The 22,836-nt window shown below is 43.2% G+C and overlaps 3 protein-coding genes across 10 annotated transcripts; 1 reads left to right on the top strand and 2 right to left on the bottom strand.

Moving 5' to 3' along the window:
- Positions 1–976: 976 nt before the first annotated feature.
- On the top strand, positions 977–8,936 carry LOC309379531 (uncharacterized protein C12orf60). Of its 5 annotated transcripts, none has more exons than XM_081928760.1 (3): positions 1,049–1,067; positions 5,403–5,467; positions 8,030–8,936. In XM_081928760.1, the coding sequence occupies exon 3, from the start codon at positions 8,052–8,054 to the stop codon at positions 8,844–8,846; it is 795 nt and encodes a 264-aa protein (XP_081784886.1). In that variant the 5' UTR covers positions 1,049–1,067; positions 5,403–5,467; positions 8,030–8,051; the 3' UTR covers positions 8,847–8,936. The 5 variants fall into 5 exon arrangements, with proteins under 5 accessions (XP_081784887.1, XP_081784888.1, XP_081784886.1 ...); XM_081928759.1 differs by lacking the exon at positions 1,049–1,067 and adding an exon at positions 3,883–3,995; XM_081928761.1 differs by lacking the exon at positions 5,403–5,467 and having other exon boundaries at positions 977–1,067.
- SMCO3 (single-pass membrane protein with coiled-coil domains 3) lies at positions 1,082–6,243 on the bottom strand. 4 transcript variants are annotated; one of them, XM_081928763.1, is made up of 4 exons: positions 6,094–6,243; positions 4,430–4,929; positions 3,573–3,718; positions 1,082–2,762 (listed from the first exon to the last, which is right to left on the bottom strand). In XM_081928763.1, exon 4 carries the CDS (start codon positions 2,746–2,748, stop codon positions 2,044–2,046), a length of 705 nt encoding a protein of 234 aa, XP_081784889.1. In that variant the 5' UTR covers positions 2,749–2,762; positions 3,573–3,718; positions 4,430–4,929; positions 6,094–6,243; the 3' UTR covers positions 1,082–2,043. The 4 variants fall into 4 exon arrangements, with proteins under 4 accessions (XP_081784889.1, XP_081784890.1, XP_081784891.1 ...); XM_081928764.1 differs by lacking the exon at positions 4,430–4,929; XM_081928765.1 differs by lacking the exon at positions 6,094–6,243 and having other exon boundaries at positions 1,082–2,749; positions 4,430–5,044.
- Positions 8,937–10,177: 1,241 nt separating the features above from the next.
- LOC309379534 (osteocalcin-like) lies at positions 10,178–16,505 on the bottom strand. Its single transcript, XM_081928768.1, has 4 exons — positions 16,130–16,505; positions 15,312–15,335; positions 13,003–13,075; positions 10,178–12,154 (listed from the first exon to the last, which is right to left on the bottom strand). Exons 1-4 carry the CDS (start codon positions 16,194–16,196, stop codon positions 12,028–12,030), a joined length of 291 nt encoding a protein of 96 aa, XP_081784894.1. The 5' UTR covers positions 16,197–16,505; the 3' UTR covers positions 10,178–12,027.
- Positions 16,506–22,836: the final 6,331 nt, after the last annotated feature.

Below are 22,836 nucleotides of genomic sequence, written 5' to 3'. Positions count from 1 at the left end.
TGTTACTAGACGCTCCAGGCTGCGGCGTCTCTTTGGTACTTTGTATTTAGAATTACTGTAAAGTGGAAAGGTGATCAACATCAGACCAGAAGTGTCTGCATAGGACTGAGACCGTATACTTCCCCCCGTCTCTATGGTAACGGTACCGTCCGCAAATCTCTCTTTCCGGTTCGCCTGAGCTAAGAGGTGCTCAAGGCCGGTTTGTCCTTCAGACCTCCCAAGGTCTGCATCTCTATGGTTTAGGTTTCTCATAATCGCTAGGCAACACTGAAAGAAGGTGCCGGGAGAGGGAGGGCGCCATTTTCGGTCTAGAAGTCCGTTATACCAGAGAAGGCCGAGAGGGGTCGCTCGCCTGCCAGTCCTACAAATAAGTTCTTCCAAATCCTTTTCTTGCACAAGCTCAGAAATAACTTTATACTGCAACGTTCGACCACACAATGCTTTTTAGAGGGAAGAAGACACAGTTCAGTTCAGATCATATCATATCATAACATATATCGAAAGAGCATTAAAAATGCTTTATATAAAACATGACTCCTGGCAGTACAGAAGTTTGACTTATAAACATTACCCTAAGTACATTTTGTTGCAAGTCCCATTGATAGCAATGTCAGTTACTTCCAAGTACAGTGAGTGGTATCTCAGATTACAGAAGCCTGGAAATTTATAAAATTATGAAAGTTGAAGTGGATAAAGAAATTTTGCTCCCTCTTAATATCCCCTTGAAAAATGGCCTTGTATCTTTTGTTGAAAATATTGTACCTTGAAACTGAATTTAACAAGCATGATGATAAAGTCTAAGCTATGGGAGCTGGGCATGTACAGCCTAGAAAAAGAATTTTCTATTTAGTCTGCATCATTTTAATATAATGTGTTTCATGTTTTCTGGCTCCTCTGCTTGAGTCTATGATGTCATTGTCACATTCTTTGTATCATGCAAGACTACCCACCTCACAGCCTCTGTGATGTCACCATTTTACAGCAACTGATAGTCCTACACCTAGATGAAGTGCCCTTGCCTAGTCCTTCTCCATCGGACTTTTTCTTCATAATAAGCTGAATGGCAGGTTTGGTTGGGACTTCTTAATATCTATTTTAATTGTATTCCTCCTAGGATGTTTTCTTTCACGGTGGTTCACCAGTCCAGAAGTGTATGAGGCAGATGTGCATACTAATATAGTCAAATTTGCTTTTACCAAAATGTTCCCACCAAAGCTCAGTTAATAATAAGAAAGTAAGACAAAGAAAGGAAAGGAAGTTATAAGGCAGGAAAAATACCAAGAGATTACAAAGCCATGGCTTTAATAATGGAACTGATTTGGCAAGCTTGCTCTTATACAGTCTATCCCACACCACCTACCCACCCACACAGGACCACAGGTTGGGGCACAGGGTACCATCTACACTGACCCCGCCTACAACTCATAAAATATTTTCTTATTGGCCCTATGCTGATTTGAGATATGACATGCACAGATAGAATAGAGAAAAAAACACAGGCAAATGCATTTATTTGAGAAAACACATATTCAGTTATATATTGTGCTATTTCAAATTGTATTTCATAATATGCAAAACTCAATAATGCAAAGCATGTTTTCAATATTTTCCACATTACCAAGCTTGATTCACATGGAAAAGGATAAACTGCATAATTACATCTTGATTTCTAGTATACAATTGTTGTACAGTGGATTTGTGTATGCTTTTTCTACAAATCCCCACTGAAAGGGAGGAGACATTAGGATTGCAACCAAAGGCTACAATCCCAACCCCACTTATCCAGAAGGAATCCCCACTGAGTTCAATGGGACTTAACTTCTGAGTAAACATGGTTAAGTTTGTGCTGTTAGAGCATTCGCTCATGTCACATACCTGCAGAAACCTACACCTTTCAGTTACTGCTTATCTACAAGGGTCTTTTGTCTTTAACGGGTTATTCACCACCAAACTCTTTATTTCTATGTTGCTAATTGCAAAAACGAACAAGCCGTATTAAAAAGGAAAGTTCTTATCAGTCATATTAGAATACGTTTCGTGTAATCACCAGTGTGTAGGAACATCCCCAGATATTCCTAATTTAGCTTTGTCTTTCACCATTGCACTCACAATGGCACAATGATAAATCTGCGAGGCTTCCTTAAATTCTGCCATATGCTGCTCATAGCTCTCAATGCATGCTACAAGGTGATCTCTTTCCACTGCTCCCAATATAGCATGAAGAATTATGTCGATACCCAGCCCCAGAGCACTAATGGCAATGCCTCCCAGAACAGATAACCCAATCTGAGCAAGTAGAGCAACTAGTTTGTTAACAGTAAGGGTTACAATATTCGAACACACCAATTTTACAACTACTATACCTGCAGATGCAGTAGCCTCTCCAAGAATAACAGATACAATCCTGTGAGCTATTGCAATTTTTTCCAACTCAGGCTCCTTGATATCATAAAGCTTTCGGTACATCAGTGGCTCTAGCTTTTCCTTTATTTCTTTATCAAACTTCCATACTTCTTGCTGAATATCAGTCATGGCTCGGATGATGATGTCACAGTTCTCTTTGATGGTGCCGCCCTCTTTCATTTTAACGTGCGCAATCTTGGCTCCCAGATGTTCATTCAGTGCTCCAATTAGTTCATCGGTAGCCTTAAAATTCAGCTGCATGCAGTCAAGCAGTTCCTGGTGCAGGGCGATCACATCCTGGCGTCTTTGTGGATTGTTTGGGTAGAGAAGGTCACTGAGGCTCATTCTGCAAAGATGAGCTGATTATAGAAGAGGAAAGTACCGGTAGTTCTGCTGTGAGCATTAGGAATTGTGGTTAGGGATGATAAACTCAAGGAGCAGAAGTACAATAAAAATACTCGTAAATAAAATATTGGGAGACCACTAACTGATAAAACAGGAAGCCAACTCAAAATTATTAAAGCAATGTGCATGCCATTGCTACTTCAGTTGATTCTTTTTTACTTTTTCTATGTTAAGTGTGATCATCTTTGCATTGGTATTAAGACCTTTCTTTTTCCTCACCAGCAATTTTTTTAAAAATTGGGAGGGTAGGAGGTGTTATTGGTCTGCTTTTGCTGTTGGCTTTGATTGTACTTTAGTAATTACTAACGATAAAGTTAACAAAAATCAAATCAATGACCATAATCTCCTTTAGCAGAACACAAATAAATTCTGTAGCAGACTGATGAAGAAGAGAAAGGCAAAAGGGTCCTTCTATGGAGGGGGGGTTCCAGTCGCGGACGACTCTGGGTTTGCCTGCTCATCTCGCTTTACTGGCAGAGGGAGGTGGCGTACAGCTTCTGGGTCATGTGGCCAGCATGACTAAGCCGCTTCTGGCGAACCAGAGCAGCACACGGAAATGCCGTTTACTTTCCCGCCAGAGCGGTACCTATTTATCTACTTGCACGTTGATGTGCTTTCGAATTGCTAGGTTGGCAGGAGCAGGAACCGAGCAACGGGACCTCACCCCGCTGCAGGGATTCAAACCGCTGACCTTCTGATCGGCAAGCCCTAGGCTCTGTGGTTTAACCCACAGTGCCACCCGCTCCCCTCCAATGCTGACTTACTTGATACATTAATCCCAAGTGTCCTGTGTTCTTCAGTTCTTCTTCATGGATTCTTGTTGCAACGCAACCACACAGCACCACCCACTGGGCAGATTTTGCACTTGGTCACACATAGATAGGCATGTTGTTGGGCTTTTCATTTTATTCTGAAAGAGGAAGATTATATTTATTAATCAGCAAGTTGTGTCTACAAGAATCCCTTGCAGAGCTAGAGGCACCAATAGGCGGCCCATGACACCATTTGGTATGTTGTCTACATTTTCACCATGTGGGAGCTTCATCTGCTGCCAGTGGGGAATTTCAGGGCTGAAGTGGCAGAAACAGAAGAGCTCCCCCTAAGATGACTACAGTGGCTGCCTCAAGTCTGTTCCCATTTGTGCTGGGCAGCACCAAGTTGCTGGCTGGTAATCGGAGAATGACAAGGTACAGGGCAGTTTTTAAGCATTTCCCAATGCAGCCACATTTAGCCACAGCCTCAAAGTGCAAGTAGATAAATAGGTACCACTCCGGCAGGAAGGTAAACGGCGTTTCCGTGTGCCGCTCTGGTTCGCCAGAAGCGGCTTAGTCATGCTGGCCACATGACCCGGAAGCTGTACGCCACCTCCCTCGGCCAATAAAGCGAGATGAGCGCCGCAACCCCAGAGTTGGCCACGACTGGACCTAATGAGGGGTCCCTTTACCTACCAAGGTCCTAGAGGTTTTATCCCTTCACTGCTAGAGTGAAAATGTTTTGACATCATTTTTGTATTGTTGTAAACCACTGTGATACATTTTTTAAAATGGTACAACATATTTATAAATAAATGACTGGATTCCCAGCAAGTGGAGACAAGTAGGCAAATTAAATGGAAACTCACCCCTTCTTGTCAGCCGTGAAGACTCTGCCAATTTTACCATCAAATGAGACTTGTCTTCTTAGCTGAATGCTGGGTTCAGATAATAACCATCACTAAATATCCAAATCCTTATTATCAGTTTCTCACCATCTCAGTACCCATCAGCATCATGCCTTGCCCAACTGCACCCGTACAATACAAATTGTTTATAAAGTTCTCTTCTCATATGTTGGCGAGACACAATTAGCTGGAGGGTTTGTGCAGAGCGCCATCCTATTTTGGGCTCTGCCTGTTGATGGTAGGTGAATGCTGACTCCTACTTCTGATGCAGCATCCTGGCCTTGCAATGCTAGCTCAGCATTAGGGGGTCACAAGGCCACAGTCATTGTGCCACTGACTTACTTAGTAGGCAGAAACTTGTAGAATCAGTCCACCGAGAGTATTTTTCAGAAGCTGTCAAAATGTGAATTCAGCAGGGATTTCTAACTCATGATACATTTCTGATGTCGAGCAAGACCAAACTACAGATTAAATGAAACACACTGTTTAAAAAAAAGCACCCTTAAGCTGGCACATTTATTTTGAGCCTACAATGGAGGGACTCACAGCATTAACACCCCAAGCAGCAGCCTTAGATTCAAGCACAAAACAAGCACGTGTGTGTGTGTGTGTGTGTGTGTGTGTGTGTGTGTGTATCTGTCTGTCTGTCTGTCTGTCTCTCTCTCTCTCTCTCTCTCTTTCTCTCTCTGGCTTTTGCCTACTTCTTCACATCCCTAAATTTGGACTTTTGTCTTTATAACCACCAGCCCAAACTGTTCCTTTAAGTTTAAAGCTTTCTGTTTGCAAGCTCAGCACATTTTATTGCTTCTTTGGTCAACAGGGCTGGCAGATTAGTGCTGAAATGTTTATTTTGTGAGCTTCCGTTCCACAGGAGGTGGGGGTGCTAAATTGATGGACTTTTCCCATTTTGTTTTCTCTTTTCTTTCCATTATAGCAAAATAGTAAACAGAAAGCTTTCAGGAAGCAATAACAAGAAACTTTGCTGAATGGCACTTTCATGTGAGTAGATCTCGGTTGTGTGGAGAAGGGCATTGTTAGTTAAAATAACACTGTGTAACATGCTACACAGGATCTCCATTTTAATTCCATTGACATCTGATTGTGGAAAAGAAACGGCTTCAGCAGCACTAGAGGCCTCCACTGTGAAAACAACCCCCATTTTCATCTGCTGACAAAAGAATGGCCGGCATGCGGGAATGCATTTCAGTATTAAACCAAAGGCCAGATTCAGGGCTGGCGCTGTTTCCAGTTTGTTCTATAATTGCTAGTTCAAAGTAAAAAAATAATAATCACAGGGAGTTTAGTTGCTGAGAGCGCAATCCACAGGACAGGGAAGGTATGCAGGCAGTGGTAGATGGGTGCTGTGGTTTGAGATCACAAGCCTTTCCTGGCATTCCTTCAGGCGTTCATTGCTACTTGATCTTTTCCAAAACCCTTTCCCCATTATCAGTTCATTACACCTCTCCCCATCCCTACACTGGCCATCTAATAGAGGAGACTCCCCACTTACGTGGGGGTTACGTTCCGGGCCCCCACGCACACTTGTGAAATGCACGGAAGTGAGGAGCCTCGTCGGAGCAGAGAACTGGGGTGATTTAAGAGGCATCCGAAATACAGTACTGTACCTTTTTCTTTTACACTGTACCTTTGCCTCCAGATGGCCAGAAAGGATAGGAAACAGTGCCTCTGAGCCCGCTGCAATACAGCTTCCTGCCCAACAGCTGTGGAGCAGGGTAGCAGGCAACAGCAGGAGCTCTCGTGCACCGTTATGGAGCCCATAATTAAAAAAAACACCACACAAACACACATTAAAAAGCTTTATTTTAGACTTTTGGCTCACTGGCATCCTCTTCAGGCTCTGGGGAGGGGCTCCTAACAAGCCACAAGGACTCTCCAGTTCTGTCCTGCCATTTCCAGGTTTGAATTGATTGTTTGATTGATTGTTTGATTGATTGATTGATTGATCTCCCAGTGCTGTGCATATACAAGGTCGTTTGTGAGTCAATTGTGCATAAGTGGGGGGATTTCTCTATACAATCTAAGTCTTCTAGGCATACTGTTGGCAGCTGATGCTAAAGAAATGTTTAAACAGTAGTTGTATTAAGAAATACTGAGGTGAGCAAGAGGAGCAGAGCAGAAGCTAAAGTAGATGAGGAAGCAGCCAACCAACAGTTCAACATTTTATACAACTATATATTCCAATAAAATATATTCCATGGGCTCCAAATATAGAAATAGGTTTTCAGAAATATTTTATGTACCTATTAGTAGCTGTATAATAGTAGATTTTGCTTCACTCTTGACTTTTTAAATTAAGTGCTGTTCATGAGATTTTTGGAGATACATGGCTGACATAACAGCTTTTTAAAAACCATTTTTAGATTTTACATAACATATTACAATTTAAACATATCATTCACCTTCATATTTTGGATTCTCATAATCCCCTGACTTCCCACCACCCTTTTCTGGTTTTCGTTGTCAATCCCTATTTCTTTCAGCTTATCCTTTTTTTCTAATTTTTTAGAAATATTATTAATTGTTTTTCCATTGTATTTTGTATATTATATTACTCTAATCCTGCCAAAGTTTTTAGTTGTTTACAGTTTTCTCTTAAATACATTATAGACTTTCCCCATGCTTTCTTAAACTTCTTCTCATCCTGGTCTCTGATTGTCCCGGTCAATTTGGCCATTTCAGCATAGTCCATCATCTTCATCAGCCACTCTTCTCTGGTTGGAACTTCATCCTCTTTCCATTTCTGGACCAGTGGTATTCTGCTGTCATCGCGTACATGAAAAGTCTTTTCTGCTCTCTCGGAATCTCTGTGCCTAAGATACCTAATAGAAAAGCCTCTAATTTTTTCCACAAATGTTATTTTAAACATTTTCTTCAGTTCATTATACATACTTTCCCAGAATGCTTTTGTTACCTTGCACATCCACCACATAGGGTAGAACGTGCCTTCTTTCTCTTTACATTTCCAACATACATTAGAAGCAGTTCTATACATCTTTGCTAATTTTACTGGTGTTAAGTACCATCTATACATCATTTTCATATAGTTTTCCTTCAACAAACAGCACGCTAAGGTAAAGGTAAAGGGACCCCTGACCATTAGGTCCAGTTGTGGCTGACTCTAGGGTTGCGGCGCTCATCTTGCTTTATTGGCCGAGGGAGCCGGCGTACAGCTTCTGGGTCATGTGGCCAGCATGACTAAGCCGCTTCTGGCGAACCAGAGCAGCGCATGGAAACACCATTTACCTTCCCGCCACAGCAGTACCTATTTATCTACTTGCACTTTGACGTGCTTTTGAACTGCTAGGTTGGCAGGAGCAGGGACTGAGCAACGGGAGCTCATCCCGTCGCGGGGATTCGAACCGCCGACCTTCTGATTGGCAAGTCCTAGGCTCTGTGGTTTAACCCACAGCGCCACCCGCATCCCAAACAGCACGCTAGTAAATTTCAAATCTTCCTTCCATAGTTTTTCCCAAGACAAAAGTTGAATATAACAGCTTTGTTGACTTTCTTCTGCTGAGCATACTTTGGTTTGTATTTCAGTGTGATATCTCCCTTTTTGGAAATGCTGGGCAAGTTTGGCGCACAGAAGGGTGAGGAAAGGCTACTCAATGCCAGCCGCAACTTGTACGACTGTGTCTACATGTTTGTTTCTTCCACTAACATCGCCTTCCGGATGCTCAACCAGTTTCTGGGAACTGACCTAGCCATCATTACAGTAAGGGAAAACTTGAGCATCAAAGAAAACCTTCAGCTTCTGATGAGTGCTCTGAAAGAGATGCAGGAAAAAGTGGAGGCCAAAGATCAGGATATCAAGCAAAAAGTCGGCCTTCCACTGTATTCCAGTATTGTGTTGCCTTCTACCTCCACAAATGAAAAAATCAAGCTGATAAAGGACCTTTATGGGAAATATAAGGGAGTTATTGACAATATCAGCGGTCCCGTTTCAGCAGCACTACTGAAAAATGGCAATCTCCCCGAGATACTAGACGCCGCCATTCGGGATTTAACAAGCAGTCCTGTTCTCTCTCTCAGAGTGGGTGACCTTCTCATGACTAACGAAGAAATTGCCAAAGCGCTTTCAGACGCCTGCCCCACCTCATCCCAGGCAGCAGCTGAAGCAATAGCAACAGCCCCACGAACAAGGACTCAGAGCCAACCAATCATTACCACGGCTTTCTCACTTACTAACTTCATGCGGGTAGCTTTTAAAGGACAGCCACCTAGTAAAGCGGTTGAATTAGCGGCAAGCACCCTCGAAGACGCTGTGAAGATCTTGAAGCCAGCTTGCGAAAAATTCCAAAGGACTGTGAAGACAGCTGAAGAGTATATCACATTGATAGTGGATAAGTTGCAGTGAACCTGAAGCTGATTGACCAGCTGGTAGAAAACCGCTTCTGTTTACATGGCAGGGAAGTTGCGCAAATAATAAAGAGACAGTTTCTGATTATGGCATCTGCACTTCCTTCCACAGCATTTTTAATGTAAATATTTGAGTACTGAATTAAGAAGGACAAACTAGGTACACTTAAGCTTTTCTAGATTGTAGTACTCAAAAGAGGCACAAGCTTAGATTTCTAGTTTAGCAATCTAAACTAGGTACAATTAGGTCAATATGTAAATGGCTAAATATCCGAAGAAAACTCTGCAGCTTAAAAAACAAAAACTTGTACAAAATACTTTTATGAAACATGTTTTAGGTTTGTACATAGCCCTTTCCAGTACAGTGCTTCCTCGGTTTACGAACTCAATCCGTTCCGGAAGTCCGTTCTTAAACCGAAATCGTTCTTAAACCGAGGCACGCTTTCCCTAATGAGGCCTCCTGCCACCGGTGCAACTTCCACTGTTCGGATTCTGTTCTTAGACTGAGGTAAAGTTCGCAAACCGGGACACTACTTCTGGTTTTGCAAAGTTCATAAACCGAATTGTTTTGAAACAGGACTGTTCTTAAACAGAGGTACCACTGTAATATCAGTGTCAGCCAGAAAGAAATGTAGGGGTGCACATAAGTGGGGGACAAAGGTGCCAGCTCCTGGGGGTGAGGCACTTTCGGGGGCAATGTGTTTTAGGGGGGTGGGGCCCCTCAATATTCAGAGGGTGTTCGGCTCCGCCCTTGGCTCTTTGTGACATCTCAGCCATGACGTCAGGACATAGTGTCGGGCCTCCTGGAACATCTTGAGAAGATCACATCTCTAGTGGGGTTTATTCAGCCCCAAAACAGATCACCCTTGTGAACCCTTCCAACTCCCTTCTGTGATTCTCTAATTAGTTAGACAGGACTTACCCTTGTGGAAGCCATGCTGGTTCTTCTTCAGTAAGGCTTATCCTTCTATATGGCATAAGCAAGTTTCCTGGGTTCCTAGATATAATCTAAACCAGCAATCTATAGTAGCTCCATTCTTTAAAGTGATCCTAAGGAATGAAAGGCATCAAAAACACTGCACTAACATGCTTTAGGATAAATTTCTCCTGGGCAGTGTGAACTATGGAATGAAGATTGTACAGTACTCCAAGAAAGCGAGGGGACTCTAGGACTCTTACCAGGGAAGTTGCGTATAGGGATGCTTGAGAAAACTGATGTCGGCAAATTCTGATAGGAACTGATCTGCTCTGCACCTCCTGTACTGATATGTGAACGAGAAGTTACTTTATCCATTGGATTTTGCATTCCTCCAAATGACGTGACATAGCTTGTGCTTCAAAAATTTATTAAAATTCATATTTTGAGAGGGAACATGCTTAGAAATACACATTTAAATATGTATTTGCATACAATCGTTTTGGTGCAATTTTTTAAAAAAATGCAGATTAATGTGAAAGCAGAACAGAATTGACTGGTGACGAGTGAACACATTTGAATGTGACATGGACCAGAAATAGACTGATTCATTATTCATCCATACTCATAATTGCCTTTTAATTAAGTGATGGTTTCACTGGTGCCTTGAAAAGCAACTTGAGTATTAGAAATTGCTGCTCAGCATAGGCGAGTAACAAACTGCAACTTTCAGATAAAAGAGATGGCTCGATAGATATCATCACTATCTAACATACATTGATTGGAATGTAATGAACATTAAGGCAATTAATCTACTTGTTTCAGAAATTCCACATTGAACGCTAGCAAGTGGCAATCATGTTGTGTAAAGGAAAACTAAAATACAATATCTTGGGAAACGTGCTCCTAAATTTCCTGCCAAGCTCTCCAAAACAGCTTGAATTAGAAATTGCAGGAGACCGCTCCAACTCTAAAATTATATCTTCATTTTGGGCTGCTACCTTATTCATTAAACGAAATCACCACGTGATGGCAGCAGAACAGCAACAATGAATCAGGTAACCGAAAAATTTAGTTTTACATCAGTCTTCTCAAGGATAAAAAGTACCAGGGATGGACATTTAACCAGTGGTTCCAAGTCCTAATCAAACACATGCAGTGCTTTTTTTCGGGGGGGGGCAGGGGTATGCATACCCCTAAACATTTTGTAAATCTTTGTACTTTTGTCCATTTACTGCATTTATTTTTCCTGATTCGAACAATAAAATGGTGATTTTCTTCAGTGAAAATGAGAGTACCTAAACATTCTTTAGGAAAAAAAGCACTGAACACATGTAATGGTAACGTATTTGTCTGTTAGACACTTATATACAGGAAATAGGAAAGAGCCAAACATTATCATTTTTTTAACGCTATTTTCTGATTAACTTATTCAGACGTTCAGTAGAATATTTGTCAAAAACTACAAGCAGCAATGTCCCTGTTGCACTCCAGTAAGATGCTGCCTCTATACCATTCTGTTTCAAGAAGCCTTCTTCCCTGAAACGGTGAGGTTGTCATGTAGCCAATCAGTTGAGCTAAGCAACAACATCACTGAGAGCAAACAAAGCTTCTGGGCAATGCCTTCACTCTGAATAGTTTTGTCTGCCCTCTGTGATATCATCACTGAACAATTCTGATTGGTTACGTGACCAGCCTCCTGGTTCTGAATGGAAGAAGACCAATGATGTTCCTTTCATGGCAGAAACCAATTGGGGATGCAAGCAGCAAAAAAGCTAGCCCAAATGAAAGGGTTTGGAGTGCTTTCCAATTATTATTTTTTGGGCCCCCTCCCCAAATTCCCTTTATCAATGCCAAAATTGGAACAGTGATAAATTTTGACAGGGCACCTCTGCAGTATGCTGAAGATGCTTCAAGGTGTTCACAAGAGAACCAGCCCCAGAAATGATTGTCAGCTTGTGCTTACGAACCAATTTATCCTTGCTTGCCCCACCCCCTTAGCATGGACTGCCGGTTACTTTCCAACATGTGTTGGCATTTGATTATTCCTAGACATGCTCCTTGCAAAGAGAAGCCTCTATCTGCTTGTGATTTCCTGTCTGGAAAGTGGAAAGATTGTTATTAGGTTTTGCTAGAGAAGGGAAACCAGTCTGATTGCCCTTTTTATTTTGTGCTTCTTCTACCCACCCCTACCCCCACCCCATTTGCTTTTAATCTCAGCCTCTGTCCCAGCCAGGTGAGAACAGGAGATGCCCCCTCTTCTTCAGTTTCCAAAGAAATAGCGGTAGGCTGCCTGGAATCCCACTACTTCCGAGTAGTAGTCGCAGAGGGGGTGGCTTTCACACTGCTCTTGCTTCATCTCCATTGGGGTTTTGAACCTTTCGTAGTACCTGGAGAACAGAGGAAGGAAGAAGCCACAAACATGAGGCGTTCCCTCATGCAAATTCTTCGGTTCAGGCTGCACAGCATGAAGCCAGTTTCCCGAGAACCCAGTTCAGTACTGGGCACTCCATTTCACTTTATCCACAATGTACAGTGGTACCTCAGGTTAAGAACTTAGTTCGTTCCAGAGGTCCATACTTAACCTGAAACTGTTCTTAACCTGAAGCACCACTTTAGCTAATGGGGCCTTCCTGCTGCTGCTGCGCCGCCGGAACACGATTTCTGTTCTCATCCTGAAGCTAAGTTCTTAACCTGAGGTAATTTTTCTGGGTTAGTGGAGTCTGTAACCTGAAGCGTATGTAACCTGAAGCGTATGTAACCTGAAGCGTATGTAACTTGAGGTACCACTGTATACAGCTGGTGAATTAGGCTATGCACCAACCATACATTTAAAGCACATTCCCATAGACGCACAAAAAAGAAACTGTAGTTCACCCCTCAGAGCTTCAAGTCTCTTGGGACTCTCCCCACACCACCACCCCCTTTCCTGGGGCTTCTTGAAGAAAGAGGGGCCCACTTGTTTTCTGTAAGAATCTGCTGCAGTCCCTTGTTAGTGACCCTGTGGTGTTGCATAGGCTCATATCTCATTCCCACCTCATAAACCATGTGCATCTATTTTCCAAGTATTGTACCCAACAAAGGTATACTCAGAGTAAAACCCACTGAAATAAATGAACTTCAGTTAGCCAAGTCTACTGATTTCAGTAGGTCTACTCTGAGTGTAACTCAGTTGGCTACAACCACAAATTAGTAATTATAGACATCAATATTAAACCCAGAAGACTCTTACTCTTACCTTTCATAATACAGAGAAGACCTCTTCTGCCTTCTCACAAAGGCACTGGCAGTTTCTCGACTGATCTTAACCCCTGTTATGAACGCAGAATGTTACGGAATGAGAATACAGAGAGTATCGAGTTCAAGGAGTCTCATTTTAGACAGGCAAAAACATTCAAGGAGGGTGAGAAACAGGATCCGTGAGGAATGTGGCCTTGGAAAAAGAGGTGGGGCTGGGGAAGGCCATGTAGACATACTCGGGGGGGGGACATTAGGCCCCTGGACCTGAGGTTCCCTGCTCCTCTATAGGAATGCTCACTGGTCTTCATCTGGTGGGTCATGGCCTGATCCAGGGTGGGTCACAACAGGAGGACCACTGTTAAGTTGTGGGTGAACATATCAGACGACACAGCGATTCTTCAAACAGCTCTTGTTTATTCACAGGCCAGGACAGAACTGAACTGAAGGGTTCAGTCAGCCTGCTTATATAGAGCTCCAGTACAACGTTACTGTAACAACTTTCTAAAACTATCCAATCACTGAACGTCACCTTCAATCCCTTATTTGCATAAAACTATCTACAGTATCCCCCTGCTGGCCCAGGGTGAGAACCTCAGTACATAACAATGACCACCATGCAAATATATGGTAAAAGATTAAGAAATGGGTTCCCAAATGCATGTTTGGGATAAAAGTGGGTCCTGGGTCCAAAAGAGGTTGAAGACACCTGGTTTAGATAACTGTGAGGTTTCATTTCAAATATTGCCCAGGACCAGCCCGAGACATTCTGCCGCCTGAGGCAGAGCAGCAAATTATGCCTTTCCTGCCTCAACTCATGCCATTTTGCACCCAAGATCAGTCAAGTTATTTTGGCACCTGAGGCAAGAAACCAAAAAAAACCCACCCCTCCCTGGTAGTATAATTGCAGCAATCATAAAGGAAACAACTGACAATTTGCTGCCCTTCCATGACACCCAAAACCAGCTGCCTGTGGTGGCCACCTCATTCTCCCTAATGGCAGGGCCGGCCCCAGAGCAGCCTTTTGCTGCCCATCCAGCTCATCATTTATGCCACAATATCTCTCACACGTCTCAGGTAGTGGCTTATGAATGGAAGATTTCCCATCAGTTCTGGAAACAAAGCTGTTAGTTGCCTATGAGTACTCATCATGAACCAGTAGTGCCCCTCCACAGTTTTTGTGATCTTGCTATTATAGATTAGCAGGATATCATTTGGAGTTTGCAAATTTCTCAAAGCCATTGGTCAATTTTTTCGTTTAATTCAATGGTGCTTTGAGTTGTCTGTGGTTTCTTTCCTAAAACAGCAAAGAATCTTGCAGCAACTTCAACTTCAGGGCTCAAAAGACTAGCAGGCCTAGTGCAGCTGAAGTGCTTGTGGACGTTCATCAGGTGGTATCTGACAAAGAGGCTTCTAAGCCAGGAGAACTTATGTCACAATCGGTTGCATCCACACATCATACGTTTAAAGCACGTGGAAAGAATCCTGGGAATTGTAGCTCCATGAGGAGAAAACTACAATTCCCAGGAAACTTTGAGGGGAGACATGTGCTTTAAATGCATGGTCTGGATGTGACCAAAAGACATTTCTGCTGTTTTTGCTTCAGCAGACTAACATGGCAACCTTTCCCGAGGTTTCTTTCTCAGTCTTTTAGCCAGACTAACAGGCAAGGAAGTATCCAGCTGCCTTGCTAACAGGGGGCTTATTCACTGGGGGAATAATTAGGAAATTGAGCTCATGCCAGGTATCTTATGGCACCTAATTTTTAAAATAAAAAATAAATAAAATAAAATCACTTTAAGCGGTGCCAGAAAACACAGGCTTCCTTGTAAACGCCCTCCATTTTATTTGCCTCTCTGGGGAATGTGAGCCTCAAAGCAATATTATTCATCATAATCTGCCTCCATGTGTGAGGCCAGCGGGGACTTCAAGAGAGCCAGAAGAGGCTTTTCCCTAATGAACTTTTAGCAAGCCCAGAAGGATGGAAAGGGCAAGCCAAAATCCTGAGCTAGGAGTGGGGAACCTTTTCCAGTCCAGGGGCCACATTCTCTTCTGGGCAATCTTCCAGAGCCCGCGTCCCAGTGATGGGCAGAGCCAGAGGCAAAAGTGGGTGGAGCAATAAATGCTAATTTTACTTTTGCACCCTAGGCTCGTTTCTACACACATTCACACGTCCCTCTATCCTCCATTCAGCTGCCCTTCAAAATTCACATTTCTCTGAATTTTGCAATGCAGTCCTCCAACCAAGTATTGTGTACAAAAAAGGACAAAGATGCCCTTGAGAGTTTTTTGCTCTCATCAGTTTCTTACCTTCATCCAAGGGCCTGTTCATATCTGAAAAATATAGACCAGATGGTGTAAGACACCTGGCAGTCTTGTGGTCTTCCTCCTCCCTTCTTTTCCACCCCTATTTCCCCCATCAGTCAAGTGTAAACTAAGGAAAAGAACCCTTAACTCAGGCCTGCTTCTGTATTATCCAGGAATTATTCAAAGGGGAGGACTTACACACATGTCAGTGTTTATGGGTTCTCATATATGTATTTGAGCAATTTGTGAGTAATATACCTATCCTTGGATAATTTATTTGTTTAAAACATTCTTATCCTCCTCTGCAGAATAATAATAATAATAATAATAATAATAATAATAATAATAATAAGGCTTCCAGAATTGCTTACAAAGTGGCAAGGTAATTCCCATTCCTCTCACTAAACTACATTTTCCAGGGTTCATGAGGGGTGAGGAAGCCATAATAGTGTAACTGGTATCAAACCAATATAAAGAGACAATGTAAATTTGACAATCTTAATTGGAAGTCCACTTCACCCATTATTCTAGCACTGTGGTGGCCACACACAAAAACACCAAGCTATCTGAGCCCCTCTCTGCCTGCTTCTATGCTGTGGCTAATAAATTGGCCTGAACCTCAGTTTTATAAGAGTGGGACTTCCATGCAGATGTGTTCCTAATGGCAACCACACTGCCAGGTTTAAAGTGGCTTTGAGGAAAGTGATTCTGTTCCTAAAATGTAAGACTGAGATAGGTTGTCCTCCACTCCCTAGGACTCCGTCAGTTTTGAATGTTGATGAAAAAATCATGGCTAGGGGGTCTCATATATATTCCCTTACCTCCATCACAACAGAAGAGGGCTGTCAAGACCAGGGTTGCAAACAGCAGCATCTGAAGATTCCCCATCTTCTCCTGTTTGCAGAAGGTCCTTTCTATGGCTCGATCTTCTCATGAAGGAAGCAGCAATTTATCAGGAGCTTTTGTCTTTCAGCCACAGCTTATATTCTGTGAGTCTCTTAAGTGGAGCAGGTCCCTGGCCAGGAAGTCGCTGACTCTCTGCCATTCTTATGTCCTGGTCCCAGTTCCAAACTTTCCATTTGGGTCAAACGACATCTGGTTCTGGCAGCCATTTGCACATCTGCCTGAGGCCAAAGGCTTGTGGCGTTTCCAGAGGACTTTCGAGACTCTCGCAAATTTCTTTTAAGGAAAAGCAAAGAATATAAAATTGCTGAATGACAAACATCCTGCTGGATTGGGGGGGAAACCATTCCAGCTGGGTTGAGGAAAGGCACCAAGGAAGATCCAAAGTATCTTAAGACAGGCAAGCCATAAGTTCCCAGAATTCTTTAGCACTGTTAAGGTGGTATGAGAGTGTTTTAAATTTAAGTGTGGGTGTGAAATTTAGATTGTGAGCAAGAGGACAGGGAGTGTCTTAGAACCGTTGTATTTTTTATTTTTTAGCTGCTCTAAGAGCCTTTTTGGCTAACAGGCAAGGTGTAAATGCCAGTAAAATAAACAATCAAGCAAATAAATAATGAAGGCTCTGCACTAGCTTTTCAATCTTGATTTCCCCACAAGTCAGCATGCCCATGCCTTTGTTCTTTTGGAGCCTCCCTTGTTTGGAAAGCAGAAATCATCCACCATCTGATGCAATATTCTAGGACTGGATTGGCCAACTGGCAGCCTGCAAGCTACAGCTGTCCACCAAAGCAATATTATCTGACCTTTGATAAATCTAGTTAGGATGTAGTTTTAAAAAGTAGCTCACTTTCACTCATCTGGGGAAGAAAACTGTTTTCAAGTTGCATGAGAAGGAGAAATATTTAAACTCTTTGCTGCTGCAGGTTCTTTTGTGGAAGTGGTCTCTTGATAGCTGGACAACTCTTTCAAGGAGTTGGAATGAGAAAGCCACCAGAGCTTAGGGAAGGCGACATCACTCCTCTTGACATCAGGGAGCCAAGTGTCTCTTTGTGGTGAAAAAGCAGTTTGTAATTTGGAAGTGACCCGAACGAGATGAGGGAATATGAGAGAGTTGTGGCTTCCCCTGCCCATCTCCACTCTACTTATATATTTGTAAGTAAAATAAGCTATTAGAAACACAGTGTATATCTCCTGTGTTCTCTCATCAAAAGGAAACCCAGATTAAAACCCTAGAAACAAATTATGGTTCAGAAAAGCCAGGAGCCTCTGACAGCGTGTGATGTCCCAGCTCTGATTGAGTGCATGTGCAGCACTGTAACTATAAGGTTCATACCACAAATAGGGAGCTGGATCCAATTTTATTATGATTCATGAGAGAGCCAGTAAACTGGATCAGTGCCTAGGGAACAGAATCCCCCCCCCCAAAAAAATGCAGAAATTGGTTGCCTCTTTTCTATGATAAGTTGATAACAATTACTTATCTTTATTTTGAAATAGTTCTGATCTTTTCATTGTCAAGTTTAGACTTTACACCATCTCTTAGGACCAGATCTATTCCCCCCCCCAAAAAAATTGCATTTAAACAACAATTCTCCTCATACTTTGGATTTTCAGACACGTAGCCAAGGAGAACATGAGGGTTTAAACAAATCGATGTGTTCTTCATTTACTTGGAAATATGCTATTATTAGTGTTGGCTTGCAATCCCAACACCATGACATGAAAGCAGAGCGTTTGTTGGCCCCAGTAATCTTTGGCTACTTTGGAGAAGTTTGCTTAGTTAATCACTTAATGCTACCCAGCAACTAAAGTGTACTTGTATTCGTAAGCAAAGATGGATGGATTGCTTTGGAGGCCTCTCTAACCAAGATGGCAGCTCACACACACACACACACACACACACACACACACCAATAAAGAAAAGCGGACCTGCGGAATCTTCAAATTATACCCATTTCTGTCGCCTGAAGCCCATAACTTAATCTGCATCACAGTACATTTTGAGGCATGTACACACTAGGCCAGGGGTCAGCAAACAGCAGGGGGCCGGTCCACTGTCCCTCAGACCTTGTGGGGGGCCAGACTATATTTTGAAGGGGAGAGGACGAATTCCTATGCCCCACAAATAACCCAGAGATGCATTTTAAATAAAAGGACACATTCTACTCATGTAAAAACATGCTGATTGGGCCGGATCTGGCCTCTGGGCCTTTGTTTGCCTACCCGTGCACTAGGCGATATTGTGCATCCAGTGGTGGGTGCAAGCAGCTTTTGAGGGGTACATCATCCCCGGGTCATCCCTCTCCCACACTATTCATCAACCTGAAGTACATTCTGCTGGAAAGCTTGTACAGTATACATCTCAAAGCTTGTCGCCTACAGGAGTACACAGAGAGCACTTTCTCAACATCCTGATGGGGCAGACCTACTGACATTGCAGAGCTGTGTCATTTCCCCTTCACCATGTTTAACTTGTCTGTGAATGAAACATGAAAAATAGGAACCAGTACATATCAACATATCATTTTCCAATTCCTCTCTTTCGAAAGATTCCAAGTATATGTATGTGTGTGCATATAATAATAACAGTATATTATTTATACCCCGCCCATCTGCCTGGGTTTCCTCATCCACTCTGGGTGCCTCCCAACAGACAATTAAAAACATGATAAAACAACTAGGAGGACTTGTGGGCTACGCACTGAGGTAATGGGACAATCGGTCTCAGTGTACAACGACCCCCAAAAGGTTATTCACCAGAAATTTAGAAAACAATTAGGAAATTACAGCTAAAAAGGCCGGGGAGAAGATGGGAGAGAATGAACCAACATGCTTCTTACACCCTCTCAATTTTCAGTCTAAGCATATATCGTGTGTGAGAGTATATTCTTTAAAAAGCTCTGTGGAAACACTATTTGCGGGGAGGGGATTAGAGAACATCATTGTACAATAGTCTGAAGCGTGCCTACCCATGTGTACAGGCAACCTGAATATTAGATGATGCTGTCACACAAAGATCTGCATGATTGCAAACTGCTATGTACAAAGCTCAGTGCAAAGACAGGCCCCTGTGTGCCTCAAAGGCTATGTATGTACACAACCCTACCACCTTATAACACGCATGCCTGGATGGTCTACCTCTGTCCGCGTCACTTCCATCTTTCCAGTTCTTTGAAAGGGACCCACCGTAGACTGGAGGCCTAAATGCTTGACATTGCACATATTTAACAAATATAAAAGGCTGCTGTGTGTTTTAACATTGCCACATTTAAAGGAAGGAATCCAAACTCCTGTGGTCAGTAGTGGGCTGGAAATATATTTACATAATCACTTAAGACTGGCACCAGCTTTGGGGCTCTGCCCGTTCCTTTGGCGTTGATAAACATGCCACATGGGTGCACTGAGTTCATGTGTATGAGTGAGTCCATGGGTGGCCTCGGCATGGTTTGGGGAACTAATGCTTGCGATTGATTTGGGATGAGATGGAAGCAAAGTTAGGTCTCCTAGAACGTGCTCGTCTCGTTTGGATATTTCCAAATATTTGTGGCTTTGGTTGCAGGGCCATAACTTTTCACAGTATAGCCCTATCTGTTGAGAGCCAAAGGCGCTGAGGCAACGAAACGCCCAAGGTTGGGCTGGCAGTCTCAAAGGCTACTACAGAAGAGCCTTCTCAGAATAGCATGTACTAGTACCTACTACGAGTAGAGAGAGAGTTTGTCTCTACGAAGCATGTACTATATTACTTGTAGGTAATCCAGAATATTTAACACTGGACACCCACAACTTACTGGCAACCAGTTCTGTGGTACAGGTCTCCTTCTCCTCAGGGCCATAGCTAGGGGGTGATGAGGTGGGCCCCTGCCAGGGGTGCAGGCGAGAGGGGGGCACAAAATCAGCTAAAAATATGTCCATAAATATGTCTCTATAAATAAAAATATCAATTATTGCCTCATAAGAAAATATTTTAAATAGAGGGTGAATTGAAGGGGGCAGGTTGGAGGAGAGGTGGAAAGAAGAACTAATTTGCCCATGGGTAGGGGGCGCAATCTGGACGGTTCTGCCAGGGTTGCAAGATCACCTAGCTACGGCTCTGCTTCTCCTTGGAAGACTCTGGTGGAAAGAGAAGCAAAAAAGGGTTTCTTGCAAGTGAGACATTCAGACTTTCTGGGCCTTGGGGATTTCTCTGCTTATTAAGATTGTTCTGATTCATTTCTTACAGTAGATTGCAGGTAGCCAATGTGGTACCCTCCAGATGTTGTTGGGACTACAATTCTCAACATTCTTGACCACCGGTCATACTGGCTGGGGATCATGGGAGCTGTAGTTCAACCACATCTGAAGGGCACCATGTTGGCTACCTCTACACTACAGTCTATTATCGTGAAAGGCCTAGGGCAGACATTTTGTGTGGCAAATTCTAATGCATACAGCTCTCCTTCCTAATCAGGGAACTGATTCATGCTTTCTGTATCTCCCAGCTCCTTCTCTTCCCTCCACCTTCTGTATTGTTTATCCCTGCCTCTTGTACATGCCATCCATCTCTACTTATCATGGGGATGCAAAGTCCACCTCTCCCTTTCTTTTTCTCCTTGACACTTGGTGTTTTTCTCGCACACTACCTTCTTCTCTCTCCCCGCACAGGCATCTGACTCTTCCCTCTTTGGAGGCTGCTCTATTTGCTCCATGTGCAATAGAACAGAATATTTCACTAGCCAAAAGCATCAGCCTCAGTTCAGAAGTGGGCAAGGCACTTAAGAGTGGGTCAGGAGGATCCTGATATTGATCTTACCAGGGTGGGTGGGTGAACTTTGGTCCAAGTTCCAGGGGCTGAAAAACGAAGAGCCAGCAAAACTCAGGCACAAGATCACCATCACATCGCCGTGGGGGCTTTTGCAGCAGTGCAGACTCGGTCTTGTCAGGCAAATCTAGCAGCCTTCACTGGCTCATTGGGAAATGTCTTGTTTTCCTTTGGGCCTCTTTGTCCTTGTTATAGTTCACACTAAATACAAGATGAGGTGCTAACAGGTATTAAAGGTGTGAATTTGCGAAGAGAGAAGCAAATAGCTGCACGGCCACATGAGTTATAGGTTATATAGCACGTGTCAATACTACAGTAGGGAAACTGCAGTTATGCTACTCTAAGTCACAGAGTTTTACCCAATGCAACATTCAGTTATGGTCCCATCAGTGCAAGGATCTCCACTTGTGCCATAGGACCTCCCTGCATAGCCCCCTACATCTGTTCAAGAAACTCCCCCGATCCTCTGGAGCAGATTTGGCAGGGCATGTGTCATGCACGGGGGGAAATTCCATTGCTCAGGCAGAAATCCTTGTGCTAACAGGATACATTAGTTGGATCCACCCGCAGTCTGCAACACTTTTAACTGCTGGTACCTTCAACCCAGACATACTGGTAATCAACATGGTGCCTCCATATGTTTTGGACTTCAACCCACATCATCCCTGACCATTGGCTATGCTGGCTGCGGTTGATTAGAGTTGTAGTCCAGCAACATCTGGACTCACCATGTTGGCTACTCCAGCCCCAACCTATGTAAAACCAGTTGCTCCATAACAGATTCTCCCTTTCAACTTAGCATAGACCTTGACAGCCCAGTCTTATCTTTCCTGCTTTGTTTTCTGGATCCCAAAATTCCTTACTTGCCTCCTGGCCTGCCTAGGTATGGGCTAAGCAGTCACCTTCAGTTTCTCTCAGGTTCTCACTTTTCCAGTCTTAAGTTCAGTTCTCCACATTCGAGGCCACCCAGTTAGCTCAGCTGGTTACAGTGTGGGGCTGATAATGCCAATGTCGTGGGTGCCATCCCCCTATGTGCCAGTTGCATAGTCCCGCATACATTGCAGGGGGTAGGACTAGATGACACTCGGTCCCTTCCAACTCTTTGATTCTGTGATTCTATGATTCTATTTCCACATCAGTTTGAGAATGTCTTAGCCCTCGTGAAAATGCATCAGCCTTTTAGTGCAAATTTCTCCTACGAACACATTTTGCAAAGCAATTTCCACCAATATAGGCATTTTTATGCATACTAGTACATGCGTCTTTGCACACATGACTGGAGAACTGCACTGCAAAATTCAGAAAAGTGTGAATTATGAAGAATGGCTGTGTTTTGGAAAGTGTGAGTTAAGTAAGTTCACCTTTAAATGCAAGCTGAATCCCATTTCTCCCCATGCCTAGCCCTGCCATTGGCCTCTCCATTCCTTTTTCAATTTGCTGGCCCCAGCCTAGAAAAGATTGTGCATGCTTGATCTGAAGTTCTTGACAGTAACCTGAGGGATAAGCATTCATCGGAAGGAGTTGCTAGTTCAGCTTCACAGTTAAGCAGATCTCTATAATGTAATTTAGTGTTTTGTGAGGTCCTGCATGGACTGAGTCAATGTATAAGCAGGATGTGGTTTAATTGGGCTTTCCTCTATATTGGTGACTGTGATATTAGTCCACCTTGAAGCTGTGTGGTGTAGTGGTTAGAACAGAGGTAGCCAACAGGGTGCCCTCCAGATGCTATTGAACTTCAGCTCTCATCATTATAAGCCAGGGATGATGGGAATTGTAGTCGAACAACACATGGACAGCACTATGGTGGATATCTCTGGTTTGGAGCAT

Source organism: Podarcis melisellensis (genome assembly GCF_964234715.1).
Source record: "Podarcis melisellensis genome assembly, chromosome: 10".
NCBI classification, from domain to species: domain Eukaryota; kingdom Metazoa; phylum Chordata; class Lepidosauria; order Squamata; family Lacertidae; genus Podarcis; species Podarcis melisellensis.
This window is presented reverse-complemented; position numbering and strand designations above follow the sequence as displayed.